This window comes from Ochotona curzoniae, unplaced genomic scaffold (assembly GCF_017591425.1).
Source record: "Ochotona curzoniae isolate NIBS_2020 unplaced genomic scaffold, NIBS_Ocur_1.0 scaffold_2683, whole genome shotgun sequence".
NCBI classification, from domain to species: Eukaryota; Metazoa; Chordata; class Mammalia; order Lagomorpha; family Ochotonidae; genus Ochotona; species Ochotona curzoniae.
The window spans coordinates 2,199,486-2,221,779 of record NW_024467100.1 but is presented as its reverse complement, the minus strand read 5'-3'; the positions used below and the strand labels follow the sequence as shown (position 1 = coordinate 2,221,779).

General features: G+C 45.6%; 1 protein-coding gene across 1 annotated transcript in view; it reads right to left on the bottom strand.

Moving 5' to 3' along the window:
- Positions 1-516: 516 nt before the first annotated feature.
- LMX1A (LIM homeobox transcription factor 1 alpha) overlaps positions 517-22,294 on the bottom strand; it is a 157,144-nt gene continuing 135,366 nt past the window's right edge. The window contains exons 4-8 of the mRNA XM_041003355.1: positions 8,152-8,324; positions 7,285-7,362; positions 6,007-6,076; positions 2,655-2,825; positions 517-799 (exon numbers count right to left, since the gene is read on the bottom strand). Of these exons, the coding sequence (XP_040859289.1) occupies positions 639-799; positions 2,655-2,825; positions 6,007-6,076; positions 7,285-7,362; positions 8,152-8,324 (653 nt within the window). The 3' untranslated portion in view covers positions 517-638. The remainder of the gene's footprint in view (positions 800-2,654; positions 2,826-6,006; positions 6,077-7,284; positions 7,363-8,151; positions 8,325-22,294) is intronic.

The window sequence follows — 22,294 nt, the reverse complement described above, 5'->3', positions numbered from 1 at the left end:
CTCAAGCACTCAAAGCTATTGGGCTGGGTGGAGCGCCCTCCTCTGCCCTGCCGACAAGTCTCTTCAAACTAAAAATAAAGTTTATAAAAGTAAATTATCTCATTTTATAACTTAAGTGCATCAAGCATTTCCTTAAATATAGTTCACACTGAAAATAAAGTTACTTTTGCTGTACAGTTGGTGTCTGTTACAATTAAGAATAAACTTTGATGATAAAGTATGAAAGACCACACACTCACACATCTACCTGTCTGTCTGCCTATGGTGTGGAGGTGGATAGAAATATGCACCTCCTGAAGAGAGCTTCCCCAAAACGACGGGAAGTTGTTAGGAGTCCCTAGGTATCTAGTTTGCATGAGAAGGTCTATATTAAAAGTCCCTGTCCTTAATGATAAACACATCTTCATATCTAATGCTAAGACTCTTATTAGAAACATTAAACTATGCAACCCATAATGTATTCAGTCTTTGGAAATGCTGAGCTACCCCGTATCATTACACAACAGCATCCCCAACAAAACTCCCTCCCCAGCCCACCTCTTTCCTAGCCTCCCTGTCCTCAAGCCAGTGATCCCTGTCTGCCATGATATGGTTGTTCCATACGGGAGCCTAGCCATGGAACTCCAGAGGGAGGCGACTCAAGAGGTGAAGTAAGAATTCTGCATGGAGTACAGGTGGTCAATGGGGTTTCCCACTCTGGACTGCAGGGGCCCAGCTTCCGAGGTTGCTAGGAAACAGTCACCCAGGTTACTGAGGGAGGTGTCGTCACTATCCAGGTCGTGGAAAAGGGGCTCAGCACCTGAAATGGAGATGAAACACTGGCATGAGGGTCTAGAAGCAGTGATTCCCATTACCTCTAGAAAATGCAGCTGAATTCGAGATGCACCTCCCTAGATGAAACTGTCACCTGGGTGCTGGGGAACAGGTGAGGGTGTTCAGGAGGACAATTACACAAAAAGACAGGAAAAGGCACGCCCTGGGCTCCATAGCCACTTGGGAGTAGTTGTGTCCAAAGTGCAACAAGTAAAAACAGCATACATGGTTATGTGACACAGTACTAAATTGAGTGCAGTATAAGCAAATGTCAGATGTCTAGACAGTTCATGGGGTAGCGAGCAGGATATTCACCAGAGACAGAAGCACAGGAGCAGGGCTCCTACAGGACTTAGGCCGCATGACATGGCTCTTCAAGGAGAATGGTGGAGAAACTGACATCAGGTTCTTGATTGAGGCTAAGGAGACCTCTCATGATGACATGTCTCCTTTCAAACAGCAAACACATAGGAAGCACCTGCTACTTCCCCAGATTTGCACTGCAGAGAAGAGGAAGGTTTGCAGCCTGCACTCAGTTCATCTACACTCAGGAGCGAAGCAGCAGGGTGTTCTAGAATCAGCGGAGGGACCACTGCAGTGGGACCTGAATGGTACCTTTGACCTCCACTTCAAGGAAACAGGACAGGTGAACAACAGAGCTTAGGGCACTTATCATGGGGCTTTCATTGTTCATCTTAGTAAAAGGCTCATAATCACAGCATCCTGGAGACAGTTTCACAAATGGAAAAATAATCATTTGCCATGTTTTCCTACAGCTATGAAGTGAAGAATAGCACAGACACGACACGTATATTCACAGGAATTGAGGAGCATGGACACACAGGGGTATGAATGAATGAGGTTAACCAGCACAGGGCCCATCTCATTAATTCAGTAAATGTCTGTTGAATGGATGTGTAAGGTAAAGTTTATTTTAACTGAGCTTCTTATTTTTAAAAAATGGGAAAAAATTGAAGGCGATAAAGAAAACATTGACAAAAATCTGTGAATGTGGGCATATGTCTCTAAAATTCATGTTTTAAAGAGTTACTGAATAAAACAATTTTCTAGTTATCAGGGTAATTTATCACAGATTCCACAGTATATATCAACATGCTGTATTTACTGCATACACCAGAAACCTTGTCTGTACAAAAATTCAATGGCTCAAACATAGCCCTGAGGTTGAATTTGAGCCTCTACTCCAGGGCTCGCCATCTCACCCTGCCCTTGACAAGTTCTCTAGGACATCAGCCGTTGTCTCTTGGCTTCAATATCGGTGTGGACAAGTGCTGGCAGCTCAGCTATCCACATACTCAGCATTTAAATCAATCCTAATTTGAAAGGGGTGAAGACAGGAAAGATACTTTTCAATGTACAGGACAGTTTGTGTTTTATAAATTAAAATTAGAACCCCTAAGGGTAGACCCTACTGGTAGGACTGTCCAATTAGAAAACATCTTCTGTACTTTAATAGTTTATTTCTGTAGGTAAATGTTTGCTTATTTCAGGTCTTCTGCCTACATTAGCACCACTGTTCCTTCTGAACATGTAACTGGCATGAAAGTTGTGGAATTCAACCACAACCTGCAGGTGGAAGCATAACTTGCTACTGAAACAAGCAAATGTTTTGAAAACTAGAATCAATGGAAACATAATATGCACAGGGGTCTTTCTTTGTTATTTTTTTTTGTGGCAATTGCTAACCATCTGTTCTAGCACTACTTTGTGAGACATTTATTTTACTTTGGAGAACTGCGAACTGCACCTAAGTGTTTGGGAGAGCAGAAACTCACATGAGCAAGTTGTGAGAGGGTGCTGGGGACTTAAGTCCCTCTTACCATAGGGGTGCATGTGGTCTCCAGGCATCTGGGGCGGGGTGAGACCCTGTCGGAAGGGATCGGAGCTGTAGACACTCTGCTCAATGGCCAGCAGCTGTTGTGGAGTGGGCAGGGCCGTGTAGGGGTTCATGATCCCTTCCATCCCAGCATTCCCGCTGCCATTTGTCTGAGCTGCAGGGCAAAGAAGAAAGCATGTCACTCTCAACAGTGCAGCCCAGGGTACCACGCTGTGAGGGCCACAGAGCATCCTCCAGGCTGCACGTTCCTCACTGGCAGGTGTCCATTCTTCCCCATCCTTGAGCATCCAGTCGGCTTCCACAAGAACCAGGGATCCAACAGAGAATAGAATGGAAACAAACATGTCTTTGATGGCCCGGCTCCAAAAATCATGCTCTAGGTCAGATATTGAAAGCAATCACACTACAGTATAGGTACCAGCAGGCAAAAACCATAGAGTGCTCTCTGACAGGCTGCATCTGCCCACGTTGTGTGATCATGGCTGGACAAGTCAGGTGATATCAGTGGTTCCCAGCACATGCCCTACCAAAGGCCATTATCTTGATGAATTGAGGTGGTGGTGGTGGTGGCTGGACAGTGGAACTGAAGATAGATCTTTGACATATATCACGTACACAGGATTTTGATGCTATATACAAATTTGCAAGCTTCTGGAGCAGATGAATCTAAAGGTTTTTCCAGCAATAACCCACTACAAACCCACCAGTCAAGTGGGAATTGTTACACTGGCCACCTTGGGGCTAATTTGATGATTCCATAAGATGGGAGTACAAGTGCTTTATGACTACAGCTTGCTTTGCTTGTGGTAAGGAATTGTGTGAGGAAAAAAGAGGATTCAGTTGTTACCATCGTGTCATGCTGTAGTTCCCTCACCTGGTTTCCATAAACCATCAGAGACTTTTCCCACTGGCCTCTGATTTCCTAGGTCTACTGTAGGAGCTGCTCCTGGAATGTTTTAACACAGCCCCAAGCACCACATGCTTATGTTGTCACAATACCCTTATGCATTCTTCTCTCCCTCAACTTGTTGGCCTACATGAAGTCAACTTGCATGGTTCTTTACAAAGGCCCTCCCATGTCTACGACCCTTTTTGAACTTCACCTGGACCCTCCAAGATAGGGCCGCCAGGTATTATTTACTCCACCGAGGGACACAAAACCTAAAGCATCACAAATAAATGGAAATGGTGGTCCCAAATCAAACAGCACTGAAAGTGGAGCTGAGCCCAGAAATCAATTCTCTTGACTCAGCTGCTCTACCTTTCTCACCACTTGTGCCCTTGTTTGTTTTTCTCTCCCTGCATTCTATTTGTTGCTAAAATACTATTTAGCCTAGAGGCTACGAAGCTAAGGGAACTCTTGGTTACAAGATTGAATTCTAGATTGACCCTAGCTCAGAGATCAAACACAAGGCAAAGTCCATACAAGAATAAAGAGCTCAGAGGGACCCAAGAACCAGAGCCATGTTGCGCAATCTTCATAGTATGATCCAGGGGCCAGCAGCAATGACATCACCCAGAAATGTGTTAAAAATGCATTCTTGGGGTCAGTGCCTTAGTGTGAAAGATAAAGCTAATGGCTGTGGTGTTGGCAGCCCATACTGGCACTGTCTGGAGTTTCAGCTGCTCAGTTTTTGATCCAGTTTCTGTTAATGTCCTGGGAAAGCAGCAAAGGATGGTCCAAGAGTTTGGGCCCTGCATCCTAATGAGAGAACTGACAGTAAGCTCTAGCCATTGTTACTTGGAGAGAGAATCAGCAGATGGAAGACCTCTCTCCCTCTCTCTTACTCTACCTGTCAAATAAAAATATATAAATCTTTTTTAAAAGTCATACTCTCAGGCCATACTTGGCGCTTATGAATCAGCATATATACTTTGCCAAGATTCCAGGTGATCTATTTGCACACTATAGTATGAGGCACCTAAGAAATTCTCCTGAATGGCTGAGTTAAAGGAATGTTTCTAATAATTATCTTTTCTGATATAGAGAAAATAAATTGGAAGATAAAATCTTCTTGGTGCCAAAAAAAGGCTGAAATCCATGCATAATACATATTTTCCATGAATTTTTTGAAGATAGCTCTTCAAAGTATATAGCAAAAGAGGTGAGCATCTTTGTGCTAAAATTGTTTTATTATTCTATTCTTTGCTGGAAACAGGGATGTCACAGAAGTGTCCTTATTTAAGTGTTAACCCGGAAGGAGGACTTGGTGCTATGGCTTAGATTTGGACTCCATGGACTCCTGTGGATGACACTTAGCCAGTGACAATAAGAGTTGTACAGGGTCTCATAGATCAATCATCAATAATCTTGTAGATCATTGGAGCCATGAGCCTCAGCGGAGATCAATACTAAGTGACTTAATTTTTGCAAGAAGGGGCTTTTGGAACTGGTGTTGTGATGCAGTGGGTAAGGCCGCCATCTCTACCGCCAGCAGCCTATACAGGCACCAGCTGAAGTCTTGGCTGTTCTGGTTCAGCTCCTTCCTGCTGCATCTTGAAAAGCAGCAGGGGATGGCCAAGTGCTTGGGCTCCTAAGGCCAGGTGGGAGACTCAAAGAAAGCTTCTAGCTCTTGGTTTCAGTCAGGTGCAGACCTAGTCATCACAGTTTTTTGGGGAGTGAACCGGAACATGGAAGCTTTCTCTCTCTCTCTCTCTCTCTCTCTCTCTCTCTCTCTCTCTCTGTGTGTGTGTGTGTGTGTGTGTGTGTGTTTCCCCTGTCTTTTCCTATAACTCTACCTTTCAAAACAAGTAAGAGCAATCTTAAAAAAGAAAAGGGGCTGTCATAACAGTGAGCCTGAGTCCTGAAACCTCTGGCTCTGTCTCTCCATACTATGATCTCTTCTGCAAGTGGTTTTTCCCTTCTTGCATCTCCTGTGCATTGTGATGCAACCAGGAGAGCCCTCGTCAGAGGCCAAACAGGTGAGACCTTAGCCTTTCAGACTCTTAAAGTGTGACCTGGAGAAGCCTCTTTTCTCCATAAAATACTCAGCCTTGGGTATGCATGTACAGCAACAGCCAATGAACTAACACAACTGGGCAAGATGAGAGCCCAGACATATCTTTGATTCTGCACACTATGGCAGACCCAAGCAAAGGGGATTCAAATAAGTTAGTACTATCTATACTTAGCAATTCCAGACCTGCAATTCAGTGCCTTCAGCCCTCTCACAAGGTCCTCCCAGCTCTGCCCTCTCTCAAAGGTCTCATCTCTCAGGCAGTGTGGACAGGCTCACTGTGTGCAGATGTTCATCAAGGAGCTGGGGAACTGGAGGCCCCCAGTGGGTGAGGCTGGGATCCCAGCCAGGACTAACAGGGAGAAACAGGCAACTTACCAGAACTCAGCCTCTGAGTGTTCTGCTGATCCTGCTGCTGTTGCTGCTGCCGCCGCGCCAACTTCTTCATCTGATGGGGAAAGTACCAGAAGGATTAAAAGTCGGTGACAAGCAGCAGCAGGCTCACAAGGTTAGGGGAAAGCCAGAAAGGATGCCCTGTGAGGGCTTGTTCACGAAGCAGGGACGAGTGGTTCCCCAGCTGCTAATCAATGAAAGAGCCACATTTGAGGACTAGTTCCTGGAGTCAGAGGCAGCACAGCAGAGGCTCATCTGCCTTGTAGCTGGCCAAAAAGTAAGGCTGTAGCTTGTCTTTGTGGGAACAGCAAACAGGACAGATTCATAAATACCCACATGAGGGATAATGGGCTGAGGACAGAGTGTGACTTGGAACAAGCCAAGCAGCTAAAGTTTCCCTCACTACTCCTTTTATCTGCTGGCCTTGGTGCCTGAGACAACTACAGGGAAATACAAACCCCCTACTTCCTAATGAAATACTTGCTCTGGGGAACACCGAGTTTCTGTGAGATGTCCAAGCATAGTTGAGCATGCATGGAGTATGCCACTTTTAAAATTGTTTCCTTACTCCAAGCTTCCCCCAAATTTTGCAGCTACCCTCCTCTGCTTTGTGAGTTTATGGGTCTCTCCAGCACACTGCCTCTGGAATCCTGTAGTCACACCAACAACCGTAATCTGAGGATTCTGTGGGGGAAATGCTGCCCTAATGATCACCATCAAGCAGTGCAATCATAACTCACTACACACTCAAGGTCAGGGATCCAGAGAACAGGTTCCTGTTTGGAGGCAGCAAGGTAAATGAGTGACGGGTCTAAAACAAAGACCTTGGTGGGGGCATACAAGGCTTGGTTGGACCCAGAGCACAGCAGGATGGTGTGGGCCCATGTTGGTGTGGAACAGCCATAGGAGAGAGCATGAAGGTGGGCAGTGCACCATGCCCAGGTTGTGCTGTCCCATCATGTATGCTGATGTAACACTCCCCTGATATTTCCAAAGAACTTTAGTATAGCATTAAACAGATGCAAATTAAAGAACACACTTTTTACTAAGAGACACAGAGACAGTTATTGATTCAGGGTCATTGCCTTCCAACTCCTGCAGGGCCTCTGAGACTGAAGCAATGATCGCTAACAGGGCTTTTTAATTGGGAGAGCCATGCTAGCAAATGGTTCCAGGTCAGAAAACCTAACAGCAAGGGCAAGGAGCAGGACTTCAAGAAACCAGCATCAGGGAGACAGACCAAAGTAACAAGACGCATATTACCTTAGCTCTCTGGTTCTGGAACCACACCTGGACCACACGGACACTCAGTCCTGTCTCTGCAGCCAGAGTCTCTCTCACCTTGAAAGAATTGAACATAGAAATGGAGAAACGTGGGCAGGATTCCGGGCAAGCTTGTGTCGGTAGTGCAGGGAAGGTCAACAGGCTCTTCTCCCAGAGGAGAAGCTGACCAGTGTGAGGACTCGGCACACACCCAAACCCAGGATCATGCTACCCTTCAGATATGAAAGTCTTTCACCAGGTTAAAAAAAGATTTAACAACCATTCATTTAAAGGTGTATTCAAGGTTCCCCTTACTCTGGAAATCAGACCTCTCAGACTTTACAAGTCTACTGCCACGCTCTTGCTGTAAGCCCCTTATATTTATTCACTCACTTAAGGAGAAATTGGAGTAAAAACCACTTCTAACTCTCTCGCTTAAATTCGTTAATCTACAATTTGTTCATTTTGGCCTACATAGTTTTATGTGACTTTGGGTGTCCAAGGATATTCACATTCACTGCCACCCCAAATGAGTCCTACGCAAAGAGCATAAAAGCCAAAAGGATACCAACCCTGCCAAGCACTCAGCTCTGAGGCAGACAAAGCACCAGGGCCCATGTACCAAGACCACTGGGATCCATACCACAAAGAATTGTGCTTAAACATCTGTCATCCAGAGGCAGGTGTTAGGCAGAGAGGTCAGCTCTGCCTTGGATGGAAAGTGCCTGGATCCACCTGCACAGGCTTTGTCAGAACAACACTTCCTACCATTCTGACCCCCACATGCCTGCTGAGGTCCCAAAGAGGCCCAGGTGCACTCAGAGAAGTGGGAACTGGAGCTCTTCCCTCTTGCCTTTACTCCTATACCTTCCTGCACGGCTTGGAGGAGACTTCAAAGGAGGCCTTGAATGCTCTCCTCTGCTGGGTTGTCAGGATGGTTCTGGGGCGTTTGGGACGCTTGTGGTCCTTGCCATCCTCTGTGGCTCCTTTTCCTGTCCCGTGGGCTGATTTGCAAAGGCTTTCTTCATCATCACTTTTGCCTAAAAGAAGCAGGAAAAAAAAAAAGAATATTAAATCTCCCCTAAAAGCCACTTCCTGGAGCTAAATGTGATTCTACAGCAAGGCATGTGGGTTCCTTTCCAGGATGGTTTTCTAGGATGCTGATTTGAAAATGTGCAGTTTTGGACTAAGAGAAATGATTCAAAACCCCAGGCAGGAACCAGAAAGTCCACCTTTATATCTCAAGCGTTATCACATTTACCAGCTGGGTAGCCCTGGGCAGATTGCTGGGTTCTCTGCAGCACAGCGTCCCCACCTGCAGAACCATAATGTAAGTAAAGTCCTGTCCTTGCACTTGTCATGAGCATTAGATGAGCTAATTTCCAGCAGTTATTTAGAACGCTGCTTGGCATATATAAGAATTGTTCAGTACATGCCGATTATGATTCTTAGATGACTTTCTCAAGACTGGGATTGCAATTCTAGCCACTGATGGGAAACAGAAAATAGGGCTGTTCAGAATATCATAGAAGACCAGCATGAAAGGAACTAGAAGTAAAGAAAACTGAGAATGCAAGGCATAAGTGATAACTAAGCAAATGGCATTATGATGTAGTGCGGTAACTCACTGGTGACAGCAGCATCCCATATTGGAATACGTTGAAGCAACATTGTGAATGAGGGGGAAAGAGCTGTACAGTATATTTAAAAGACAGTTATAGTAGCATCATAAACGTCACGCTTTTATCAATAAAAGTGTTACACACCATGCACGTAGAGTCAAATCTGATATTCCTACATTCCTCACAGAAGCTGATCCAAATGCAAAGTGGTAACTCATAACAAGCTAACCAAGGAAAGAACCAAGTCAAAATAATGACAATGCTTCATGTCTGCTGATGCCACCAGGAAAGCCAGGTGGCGGTATATCTATGAGCCTGACTTGGCAGCCAAAAGAAACCAAAACCAAAACAAACAAAACTCAGGTGGCTCTCTGCCTCTGCCAGTTACTAGGTGTAATTTTGAATCTATTCTCAGGACTCTTGTTTTCTCAACAGGAAGAGCATCAGTGTTGTTGAAATTAAATGAGGTGATATATGCAAAGGGTTTAGCAGTTAGGTCCTCAATAAATAGTATTATCATTTCAATATAAAAATGTATTCTTAGTCTTGGGCACATGTTTTCAGTCTCATATCCATGAGGGACTGAGTAAAGGAGGTTTTTGTTTTTTTTTTTTTTTTTCAAGAGACAGAGAGACACACAAAATACCCTTACCATCTGGTTGATTCCTCCAAAGCCTGCAACTTCCCAAGATTGGGCCAGTGCTGGAGGTGGAAGCCACACAGTCCAGGTCTCCTAGATAAGTAGCAGGAACCTGATTACTTGAGCCACCACCTGCTACCTTACAGGGCCTGGAACAGGGAAGCCGAGCCAGGGATGGAAACCAGGTCCTCCAGTGTGGGATATGGGCACCTGAACACACTTAACAGCTAGGCCAAATGTACACACCCCCAAGCTAAGGTTTTACAACACATTGTTTTATTTCTCTCTTTGCAGATACGCCCTAGCCAACACAGTGAGTCAGTGTTGTAGAATGTGAGTGTGTAAGTGCTTGCAAGAGAAGAGAGAGAGCCGGGGAGACAGGGCTGATTCCTGGATCAAGAAGCAACTCCTGATGTATGTTTAGAGGCAGGAAGGCTGAGGGCCCAGAGGTCTCAGTTTTCTGGCCCTGCACTCAGCCTGGCCTAAGGCACTCATCCATTTCTGAAGAGTTACTGCCCCATCAGGAACCCCGGAGCACCATCTTCTCTTGGAGCTGTCATGTCAAGGCCCGTTTCCAGAAGAGACAGAGTGGCCTGCAGGTGGCTGTTCACACACTCCCTCCACACCCATAGATGATGGGATGATGGCAGACAGGAAAACATGCTTGTCTTGAGGAGGAAGAAGGGGAAGGATCATGGTGGTCTTCTCTGGAGGGTGTCTGTTTCTTTGAAATGTCTTTCCTCCCTCTCACTCACCTTTTTCATTGTTCAGTATCTCCCTCTCTCTTCTGACTCCGCAACTCTCCCATGCTACCCTCCAAAAACCATTCATGCCCTAGGCCAGGAGTCTCCAAACTTTCTCTGTAACATGGCAGACGGTCAATGCTTCGGTCTTTGCAGGTCGGTGACTTCTATGGCAACTACTTGGTTCCAGCATTACAGCATGAATGCAGACACAGACAATATGTATGAACCATTATGGCCTCGTACAATCCATTGCTGTTTCAAAAGCAGGCACCATGCCAGCTTTGGTTATAGTTTATTGAACCCAGCTCGAGACTTCTTCCTACTTCCTAGTATTCACCAAAGCATGGTTATCATCCCCCTCCTCCCTCCCAACCTCGTCCCATTCTTTGGGCTCTGACTCCAGGGTCTGGAAGCCCTGCTCATCTAAAGTACTGTGGAACTAACGGTTACCATGGTCTGATGTGCTACCCCCAACACACCGAGCAGGAAAAGCTTCCACCCAAGCAATCACCAGTGAGAAATCTCAGGTGTCTCTGCAGGTCAGAGTGAGACAGATTCTGCAAAGGGGAGATGGAGAAGCCACTGGACACCTCACAAAGCACAGACTGATGCTGCAACCCTGTTACAGTGGAGATGCAGGTCTTTGCTAAGCGCCACCCAGCTTTCATCTATTATGTGTCAATGTCATAGGCCTCATGGTGTCTGTCGTGTGAACTGATGCACAGGACACTTCCAAGATGCTTCTGGAATTTCCGTGGGGGGGGGGGGCTCTTTCTTCTCTGCCAGCAGTGTAGACCTGCCTGATTCAGATCCCAGCTTCTCCACAAAAAGTTGCAGTGTCTCAAGAGACACTTGCCACTTTGTACAAGGGAAGGAAAAGTTCTAAATGATCCAGAGGATTTTTCCTGAAACCAGCAGGAGTGCTGGGGAACATAAGATGAAGAAACACTTGAAAACAACGAATGAGCAGAGTGGAGGGAGTGACGGCCTGTCTCTGTTACCCGGAACTCCCACGCCCAGCAATCCCTCGTAATTTAGCCTAACACCCTTCAGCAAAGATGAAAGGAACACCATTCACTGCTCTCCAGCAAGAAATGTCTGCATCCTACAGGCCACTTAGACACAAGCATGGTATAAATCTGACTCCTAGTGGGGAAGCCCAGAGATTAGGCCTCCATGCACAGTCTACTGGAGTGACATGAATCAGCTTGGCACAGACAGAGATGGAACATACTTTTCAGGGCTTTTCTCCTCCTCCTCTTTCTTGTGGAAAGGAAAAAAATCTGGAGCAGTTCAGGACTGTTACTCCCCCTAACTGTCCCTCCTACTCGATTATGACATAAGCAATTGCAGATGAAAGCCGCAGCCATGGTTTATGGCATGGAGATGGAGCTGCACTACCTGTGAGGCCCTGTAGATCCATTTCAGGTTTCTGGAACCCTCCCAGCGGCTCATAAACATGGCCAGAGATGTCTGAGCTTGGCCCAGGAGGCGAGGGGCGGGGAGGGAGAGGCAGGAACTAGCCTCCGATAGTTCCCCAGTGATGAGCCTCATAAATGTCTCTCAGGCTGCGGGAGTGGAGGAAGGGCCTGGGATTTTCTGGGGGAGGGGAGAGAGAGGAAGGAAAAGATAGGGGGAGGAATTTATGAAGACAGAGTGTATAGGAAGCTCTTTAAGTCCACGTCCTGCGCCATGGGCCTGGAATTCCATTCATCTTGAGAAACAGTGGTCAGCTCTGGGTGTGACACACTTCAAGAGCAGCATTGAATATCCAAGTGGCAAAAGCGCAGCTGTTTACAAAGCAGAGACCATGTAGCTACTGTTGGACGATACCTCACTCATAGTTCTTCCCGGTGATCTCAACTCAGACACTGCTCAGGTTCCAGTGAAAGATCTGACTTTCCACTGGCTGCTTTCATCATATGCTTGAGAGGCAGTTGCCAATGGGCTGTGCACAGGATGACACTGTGAAACAGAGTGATGAAAATTCAGCCTCTGCCTCCCAGAGACATCTGAAGAGCAGAGCAGAAAGACCCAGCACCAACATGGTGCAAGCTCTGCTTGGAGGAGTGAGAGATAGAGCCTGGAAAAGGCTGCACAGTGCAAATGCCACCTGTGCTGCAAACAAAGGACAAGATGGGTGAACACAAGTTGCCAGGCAGGAAAGGAGAAAGAGAGGCCAGGTAGAAAAGAATGTTTCATGATATGGAACTAAGACATTAAAGGGGGTGGGTAGAGCACAAGGCTCCTGAAATCTAAAATTTTAGTGTGTATGCAAAGGAATTGAAAAGAAGTGTGAGACTCATCCTGTGCTCTTAAGGAACAGAACACTGCATCGGAAGAGGGCAAGCAAGGAGGGGGCAAAACGGTCCCAAAAAATAGTGCATGTTTGGGTTCCTCAGGCACAGCAAAGAGCAGAAGTGAAAATGTGAGCATACTGAAGAGAGAACAGATCAGCCAGATAGGCTAATGAAGAGACTTAGCTAAGGAAGGAAGGAGTGTGACTGGAAAGCCAGAGTTGTGGGACATGAGTATTTAGTGCAGTGTCCAGTATGCTACTTGGGACCATATTGGAATCCTAGATTTGAGTCCTGGCTCTATTTCTTCAAACAGCTTCATGTTAATGTGCAGGAAGGTTCAAGTCCTTAGATCCTTGCCACCCACATTAGAGACCCAAATGGAGTCCTGGACTTTTTCAGTTTCAGCTAGACCCAGCCCTAACTTTGGGGGACTTTTGCAGAGAAAATTAAAGGATGGAATATCTCTTCTGTCTGTTTTGGTCTCTGCCTTTTAAATACACAAAAATGGCAAACAAGCAAAAGTTTACCAAAAAAATAAATAAAAGCCACAAGTACTAGGGAAGGTTCCTGCCCAGCCAAAACTTGAAGCGTAGGGAGGGAGAGTGTGTAGGAGCGAGTAGGGGCCTCAAGCAAACAGTGCACATTGGGGAGGAAGCAGTGTAGGGCGGAGAGATCACCTGGATTCATTGCAGGGTCTGATGATCCAGAGCCAAAGTCATCTACAATGAGTCAGCACAGATCCTAAGGGCTGGTCTGTGACCGGAGCTAGCTGCGGAGAGCATGGACCCAGAGTTGGGATGCGCTGAAGCAGAGGGAATCCAGACACTGGGCTCTGCATTGCTGTGCTCTTGCAGAGTGACAACCCCAGTCCACAGGTCTACCTTGAGACTGGGCTGAAGTCTGCTGGGTTCCAGCTCTAGGCAAGCAGACCCGGAAGCAAATGAGAAAAATCTGCCTAGTCCTGTGTCTGGTGTACATATTCTCTCCCAATTCTACTGCAGCACATGTAGGAGACCTCAACATATCTTTCCTCCTAACTTTGGGCTAAATACAGCCACAGAAAGCTTCAGGACCCTCCCCTAGCACACACACAGGTCCCAGGTGGTTGGCCTAGGTTTCATGCAATGCTAATCCAGTTCCAAATCCACAGCCAGGAACAGCCTTCCAGGAAGGAAGGAAATAGGTTCATAACCTGTAAATGGCAAGTCACGTGGGCATGTCCTGGCCCAGGTGTGGGGACATCCAAATGTGCTGTCTCCCCCAGACCACTGAAAGCTCATTCTTTTTGGTGGAGAGTCCATTGAGCAGGAAAAAAAAAATGATCTGCAAAGGAGACCTGGATTCAGGTTCTCATTTTGCTTTTAAATTATGTGCCCTTGGATAAAACCTCACACTTTTTGAGATTTCATTTGTCTACCAACAAAGTGATATAAGAGTTCTTATTTCACACTTGGTATAGTGTCATTTTACAATGGTATTATTTCACTGATTCCATTACAATCCTCTAAGCAGCAAAGGCAGTGCTATCCTTCAGATGGGTAAACTAAGGCCCAAGAGGGAGGGGAGGTGATCCCTAGCCCAAGGGCACAGCTGGGATGCCTTCTCTTTGCCCCCTCCCCCTACTGTCTGAGCTCCTTGTACGGCTGTTTTGAAGATAGACGGATACCTGGTGCTTACAAAATAACAGGTGCTGCCCAACTAGGGTCGGGAGAACACTGGTACTGTTATTAACAAGTGAGGAAAGAAAAGGATCCAAGGAAGGTTGCTTGGGGATGGAAGTCCTACCCCCAAGCCGCTGCTGGAAAAAGCACTCTGCGCAGTCCAGAAGGGACAGAGTTTATTTTAAATCCTAATTTTCCCATGCCCCTCTATGCTGCCTGCCATGGACCCTGAGAGCAAGTCCAGAGTCAAGCAGAGGACTGCTGCTCTCACAGTGGATTGAGCATTTCAAGAGCAGAGGAAGGAAGCCAGGCTGCACTCCTGAGTCGGGTTGTAGGTAAAGCATCTCAAGAAAGACACCTTTGTTCAGAGATGTCCACTGCAGACAGGGGTTTCTGTGCCAGGTAGGGGGAGGGGCCAGGCAGGTCAGAGCGAGGGCACTGCCGCTCAGACAAGCAGGCAAGGCCCCAAAGGGGAGCTATGTCTGCACTCCGAGTGCTGGCAGCCCGCCACCAGTGTGATATTCTGGTTTTGCTTCCCTCATCTGGCTGGTGTTCATGAAGGGAGATGTTGTGCTTGGGAAGTTTGCAGAGACGCAGGGCAGCACTGGTACTGATGGGTGGCATGAGTGCTGATCTGCAGCAGATTGAGTTTTTTTTTTTTTCACTTTTGTAAAGTCTGATGCTAATACGTAACTGGCCTCTCCTCTTCTCCCCCCTCCCCTGCACACACACACACTCACATTGTGCCTTTCCCTCTCTGAGCTTCTGTATCTTTCTCCTTCCATCCTGATGGAAGCATGGCCACATGCACATGCCCTGATGAGTACAGGTGTAAATGCTGGCCACTCAAAGGATGCAAATCAGCCTAACAGTGAATTCTTCTGTACCAACATCACTGTGCTCAACCTAGGAATGGTTACACACACTAAATGAAAGCCTTAATTTGTTCTCTTTTGACTTGGCCAGCCCTAAGAGGGGGGCTGAGAGGCTCATAAACAAGCTGATTCAGAGATCTGAACCAGTTGCTCACTCTAGAGAAAGCTGGTTAGTCCTTCTGCCTGGGACTTCAGCAGGCACAGGGTGTGATATGCATGACACTGTATTCAGTTTCTTTTAATAAGGCTTGAGTGTGTTCCCTTCAAACTAGGAAGTGACTTGAGTGGATAGAATTCTCTCTCCCTTTGGAGTAACGCAGTTTTACTAGTCTGGGAAGGAGACGGAAGTAAATCAGCCAGGAATATGATTTCCAGGCAGAGTTGGAAGACACAGGGTTAATTTGAGACAACAACCTCACAGGCACCTGGGGAGCATGAGGGAGTTAACAAACCCTCAGGGTCAAAGTCACTGGGTGTGGAGGTCGTAGTGGAGAGAGTTTGCCTTGATGACTGAACTGGTAAGAATGATCGAGCCCTTGACTACAAGATCCTGGCTTCAACCACGCCCTTTGCTCGTTTGGAAGGGTCAGCTAAGGCAAATTTCCAGCTGGATTTGTGCCTTCACAGTGCAGTCAATTCTCCATGTCACTGGTCGGTTGAACAAAGATACACAGTCTTTGTTCTTACCATCATTCCTCACCAGCTGTGTGGCCTAAGGCAAATGACCTAACTCCTCTGAGCATACCCTCCTAATGGATAAAATCAGAAGGACAAAGACCTGTCAAGTGGACTCTGACAGGATTGTTACGGTCTCAGTAAAGATGCAGTCAGTTCAAGTAAATTGAAAAAAAGGTTGTCATGAAAATGTAAGGTATCTGAAATATTTTTATGATGCCTCCACCTGTTCAGGAACTTACTATAGGAGTAAGGAGGCCACACAGCCCCCTGACATCTATGAAACAGCCTCCTGACACTGAAGCTCCCTCATTCATCAACTCCATCTGAGCAGGTCTGCTATGTGCAGCTGCGTCTCTAATGGGGGCTAGGGAGGGGAACAAGAGCAACAGAGCCTACCTTCCTACCTCTCAAAGGAGAGTACAGAAAGAAAGAAATTCAATTTCACCAATGTTAACTGTTGGGAAGAAACCACTATAAATCAACTGGCAAAAGAACAAGGGGGTGGGGATGGCTTCCTTAGGTCCCATAACAATGCCAATGAAAAGATCCAAACCTTCCTTTTCCTTGAAGCCTCCTTGCCTCTTATCTGTGTTGATTTAGTCCCTTTCCAAACACCCACAGCAATACTTGTCTTTCTCACTCTAGTCACTCCAGATAGGAAACTTAGAAGAAAACTTCATATGTTATTTTCCAGTCATTGCTGGGAAAAGTGTGAATTAAGATAACAGCAATAATAATAGCAACAGCTAGGTGGAAGTTGGCCCAACTCCAGCTCCGGACTCTTGCTTCCTGCTCATGCACACCCTGGGAAGCAGAGGTGATGGCTCATATTCTGCTGCCTTTTATGTAGGAGACTTGTATTGAGTTATTAGCTTGCAGCTTTAGTGTGGGCCAGCCTTGGCCACTGCAGACATTTGAAAAATGATAGAAGCGCTCTCTCGCTCTCTCTCTCTTTCTCTCCCACCCTGCCCTCCTCTTTCATACTCATAAACTTATTTTGAAAACACATTTTAAGTTAAAATATAGGCTTATAGACTAAGGTTCTGTTATGAAACACTTCTGAAGACCATATAGCATAATGGTTGAGAACAGTACTTTGAGTTAAAATGCTTCACGCCATCATTTATTAGCTAGTGGTCTTAAGTAAGCTGTCTTTGCATTCCTTAGATTTTACTATTCATAAAATGGATTGAAATCATTTACCCAACAGAATATTCCTAAGAATCAGATGAGATAATTTTTAGGCTGTGTTTATGGTGCAGAACCTATGGTAAGAACTTAATAAAATGCTGCTTAAATACCATCATGACCATACTTTTTATCTTCCATATTACAAACTTCTATACAACAGAGATCAAGCCCAAATCATCTTTATATCCCCTACAAAATAACACCATGCTGAGCCTGCAGGAAATTGATGAGTATCTATCAACTGGTTCGTGATCAATTAATAAACAGAAATAATGATCACACTGCCAGTGCACTGCATAGAAAAGCATGTTACAAAATCCCATCCTTCCATTGTCTCTTTAAATGTATCTGCTAACACCAACCATAGTTCCCTGTGTATATGGTAAGAATGCAGGCCCAAAGTTACTGTGGATCTCATGGAGGACAGAACTTGCCTAGATGACCAAGCTAAAATGAACTTCACAAATTTTCCTTCATCTTAATTTTGATTATGATGGTCCCATTTCTTCAATGTCTATCAAGTTGCTGAGCAGGCTATGAAAAGAACGTGCCCAAAATTATGACAGCTCAGGACAGGGAGAGGATGCAAGGAGGTTGATGGAAAGAACAGAGAACAGGGGGGTGGGAGAGGGCAGCACTGAAAACGGGAGCCACACAAAACGGTGCCTAATCACAAGACACTGGAAGATGCTGCCTCCAAGGACAGCTTATGGGGAGGAGGGAAGCTTGGTCAGAAGGCCCGCAGCCCCTCCAGGCTGGGCTTCCCTCCCATACTAAGGGATCTTCAACAGCCATTTCCCCCAAGACTCCTCAAGATTAAGTCAGGAGAGCGTCAATATTCTTCACAGGGAAAACTTTCCCCTAAATTAACTGCAAATAGAGTAGAACCATGTGCAGTGAACTTCCTCACAACCATCTGGGAAGAATTTACGACTATGATCCTAAAAAAAACGAGATGTCTCAGGATTATCTCAATGACGACGCAGTCCTAACAGCACCACTGCAAACACTGCATGTCATTAACCAGCCTTGATTTCCTAACCCTAAGAACTCCTCTTCCCAATCCTGTCATCATTCTTAAGTGCAGAGTTTATTGTTGCAAAGGGAGTTAAATGGGATATGCTATTACTCTAAATCCCAGAACATTGTAATTATAGTTCAGACTCCAGGGCAGTCCGCTCAAATTCAGCAGCTCTTAGAACCAGTCACCAGGGGAGCTGCTCAGAACACAGATGGTTGCCTCTGATTCAGTGGGTGTTGGTGGGAGCTCTGACTTTCCAATTCTATCAGGTTCCCAAGGGAGGTTGATGCTCCTGGACCAGGACCACAGTTTGAGATGCAGAGTGATGATCTGGAATATGCCAGACACTTAGCTTTCCCCTGTCACAGTGCTAGAGGATGTCCGGTCAGGGCTTCTGAAGAGGTGTAAAGAATCACCACACCTTTTACACTCAACTCACTTCATAGCTTGTCATCTATTTGGACCAGATCTTCAGAGGGATCCTTGCTAGAGGTGGTAAATAAGAGAAAATAGAACTACACTTGATAAACCGTGTTTTCCTCTGTGAAGACAGTGGTATGACTGAAGGAAAAAGCGAAGGCGAGCACGTGGTTACTTAAGATTGGCGGGGAGCGGAGTGGGTGGCACTGTGGATTAACATATCAACCCACTGCCTGGGATTCTGGGAACTCCAACAGGTGCCAGTTCAAGTTTGTTGCAGCTATCTGGGGAGTGAACCAGCAGATGGAAGTTCTCTCTCTCTCTGTAGCTCTGACCTTCAAATAAATAAAACAATAAGAAAAGACTGACTGGACTTGGGCCTAACACTGGTCACCACCTACAGCACTGGCATCTCAGAGGAGTATAATTTCAAGACCCAGTTACTCCATTTCTGATCCAGCTCTCTACTGGTATGCCTGGCTATGGTCTGGGGTTCCTATACCCACAGGGGCGATCCAGAAGAAGCTCCTGGATCGTGGCTTCAGCCTGGTCAGTACTGGTTGTTGAGGCCAAATTGAGAGTAAACGGGCAGAAGGAAGATCTCTCTCTCTCTCTCTCTGACTCTCTCTCTCTGACTCTACTTTTCAGGTAAATAAACAGATACTTTCAGGAAATAAAAGGTTGAGGCAGGGTTCATTCTTGGCATGCATGGTCTTAAAGTGTCCTGCCAAGCACAAATCAGTTCTGCCTGCTCTCTGTCAACCCAGCAGCCACCAAAGAGCAGAGCTATGGCTACCCACGCTGATGGGTAGTGGGCCCTGAAAGGCATCAGGTTTCATCTCTCCTTTCCCCTCCTGCTCAAGTCGCTCTTTCCCACCTCTCTTCATTATCACCTCTTCCAGGACAGAGTCAAGTGTTGAGCAGCCCTTCTGTTTGCAAGACCCAGAAGACTTCAAAGCTGTGCACTGCTCACAAAACACGTATGTCATCCAAGGTGTCCATTTAACTGGTGTCCCAGGCCAATCTTTACTGCGTCCAGCCCTGCAGTCAGCTGTTTCCTTTCCACAGCTGTCAGTGAGAGCTGCAGCAAGGGTTCAGAGGCAAGCGTGGCACAGCAGACACCCTTTGCCATGCTGTGTATAGCTGAGCTCTTGGAAAATGTGGGTGGCTAACACAGTATACCAGCAGCTGGAGCTTAACATTGCTGTCATGTTCTAACTTAATATAGCTTCTCTCTAAATTGCATGCATTTCCTGAGAAGTTGTGCATAGAGTAATCTTATGTCAATTTGAATTTTATATTCCCCTAGAACTCATTTTATCTTCAGAAATAAATATTTTTCAATATGCAAACAATCTTCATACTTCCATCATTTATGCATTCATCCAGAAATTATTATATGGCAAAGTGTTTCAAGTACATCCATGAATAAGGCAGAGTGCCTGGCTCAAAGAATTACAGTCTGGTAGAGGAGATGCCAGTTAAGAAGCCTCAAAACACAGAGATAGGCCCAGTGCCATATCCTAGTGGCTAAAGTCCTCGCATTGAATGTGCTGGAATCCCATATGGGCACCAGTTCTAATCCTGGCAGTTCCAGTTCCCAGCCAGCTCGCTGCTTGTGGCCTGGGAAAGCAGTCAAGGACAGTCCAAAGCTTTGGGAACCTGCACTTGCATGGGAGACCTGGAAGAAGTTCCTGGCTCCTGCCTTCAGATTGGCTCAGCTCGAGCCATTGTGGCCACTTAGGGAGTGAACCATCGCATGGAAGATCTTCCTCTCTGTCTCTCCTCCTCCCTACTTTAATTGGAAAGTATCTGACTTTCCAATTAAAAAAATCAGTAAACATTCTTTAAAAAACAGGAGAGATATGTATTGCTAAATAACAGGATGCTGAGGAATACAACAAAGTGACAATAAGGTGGCCCTGGGCGGACAGAGCAGGCTGCTTTATGGAGACCTGGAGGAAGAACAGGATGAGCCTAACAGGATGATTTAACCTAAAGGAGGAAGAAGCAAGAATGATCTGGTATGAGAGAAAAGACAGGAGCATGATCACCGAAGGAGTATAAGCAGAGCTGGCAAACGGAGGCCTGGCACCTTGTTTTGTAAACCACAATAAAAGTAGAGGGAAATGATAGATAGCAAGCTATAGTGCCTGTGACTCTAGGGTCAGAAAAACCTGGGCTCAATAGCAACTCTTGAAACTAAGCTAATAAATTTCTCCAGATTTCACCTTCTTGTCTTGGGTACACAGAAACCATTCAAGGAATTCGAATCATTAATAGTCTTAGTCACAATAACAGTATAGTGTGTGTGTGTGTACATATATAAAATGTATATAATAGTATTAAGCATCATTATATACTCCTTCCAAGAGTCTGATCAATATGGGAATAATGAAAAGATTTTCACATGCTTGTGCTTTTAAAAATGAAGGAAAAAAAACCTAAGTAGGGAAAACGTTATCAACTAGAGAGGCAGTCATTCAAGTATATTCCTTTTTTAAAAAAATATGTATTTTATTTTTTTATTGCAAAGTGAGATTTACAGAAAGAGAGGAGGGACAGAAAGAAAGATCTTCCATCTGATGGTTCACTCCCTAGTTAACCTCAATGGCCAGAGCTGAGCTGATCCAAAGCCAGGAGCCAGGAGGTTATTCCATGTCTCCCATGATGGTGCAGGGTCCCAAGGCTTTGGGCTGTCCTCCACTGCTTTCCCACGCCACAAGCAGGGAGCTGGATGGGAAGCGGGGCTGCCAGGAGATAAACCAGTCCCCATATGGGATCCCAGCACATTCAAGGCAAAGACTTTAGCTGCTAGGCAACTATGCCGGGCCTGAAGTATATTCTTAGAATATACCCTTTAATTATTTGAGAAGCAGGAAACGTTGGTGTGTGTGTGTGTGTGTGTGTGTGTGTGTGTGTGTGTGAGAGAGAGAGAGAGAGAGAGAGAGAGAGAGAGAGAGAGAGAGAAACAGAGCTTCTATTCCATTTCTGCCACAGCCTGCAACAATCAGGAATGGGCCAGATAGCTGACAGGAATCAGAAAGTCATTCCAAGTCTCCCATATTGTTGGATGTAATTCAATTAGTTGACCATTACTTCTGCACTCCAGGGTCTAAATTAACAGAAAGCTAGAATCAAGAATTGATCCTAGGGGCCCAGTGCCATAGCCTAGTGACTAAAGTCCTCACCTTGCATGCACTGGAATCCCACATGGGTGCCGTTTCATATCCTGGCTGCCCCATCTCCCTTCCATCTCCATACCTGTGGCCTGGGAAAGAAGCAGAGGATGGCCCAAAGCCTTGGGACCCTGCACCCACTTGGGAGACCTGGGGGAGGCACCTGGCTCCTGGTTTTGGATCTGCGCAGCTCAGGCCATTGAGGCTAACTGGGAGTGAACCAGTAGATGGAAGATCTCTTCCTCTCTGTCTCTCCTCCTCTCTGTATATCTGACTTTTCAATAAAAATATTTTTAAAATCTTTAAAAAAATATTTGAACCTAGGCACACAGGGAGCAACTTGCCTATAAGTAAAAAATGTACTACATCAATTTGAAGTCTAAGATGGATTTTAAATAGTGGAGTGGCAAGCAGAGATTGAAAACAGGTGACTATGATGAATGATAAGTGAGGAAGAACAGCTAATACATCTTGCAGTATTTTGAAATTTTAATTGACCTATTGTACTTATTTATGAGCTACAATACAATAATTTAATGTAAGTATAAAATGTGTAATTATCAAATAAAAAAGATTGTGTTGGGAACATCTGACTTTTTTATCCTGCTTCAGCTGTTTTAAAATTGAACATACACTTTTAGACTGCAGTTACTCTACTATTCTACTAACCACCAGAA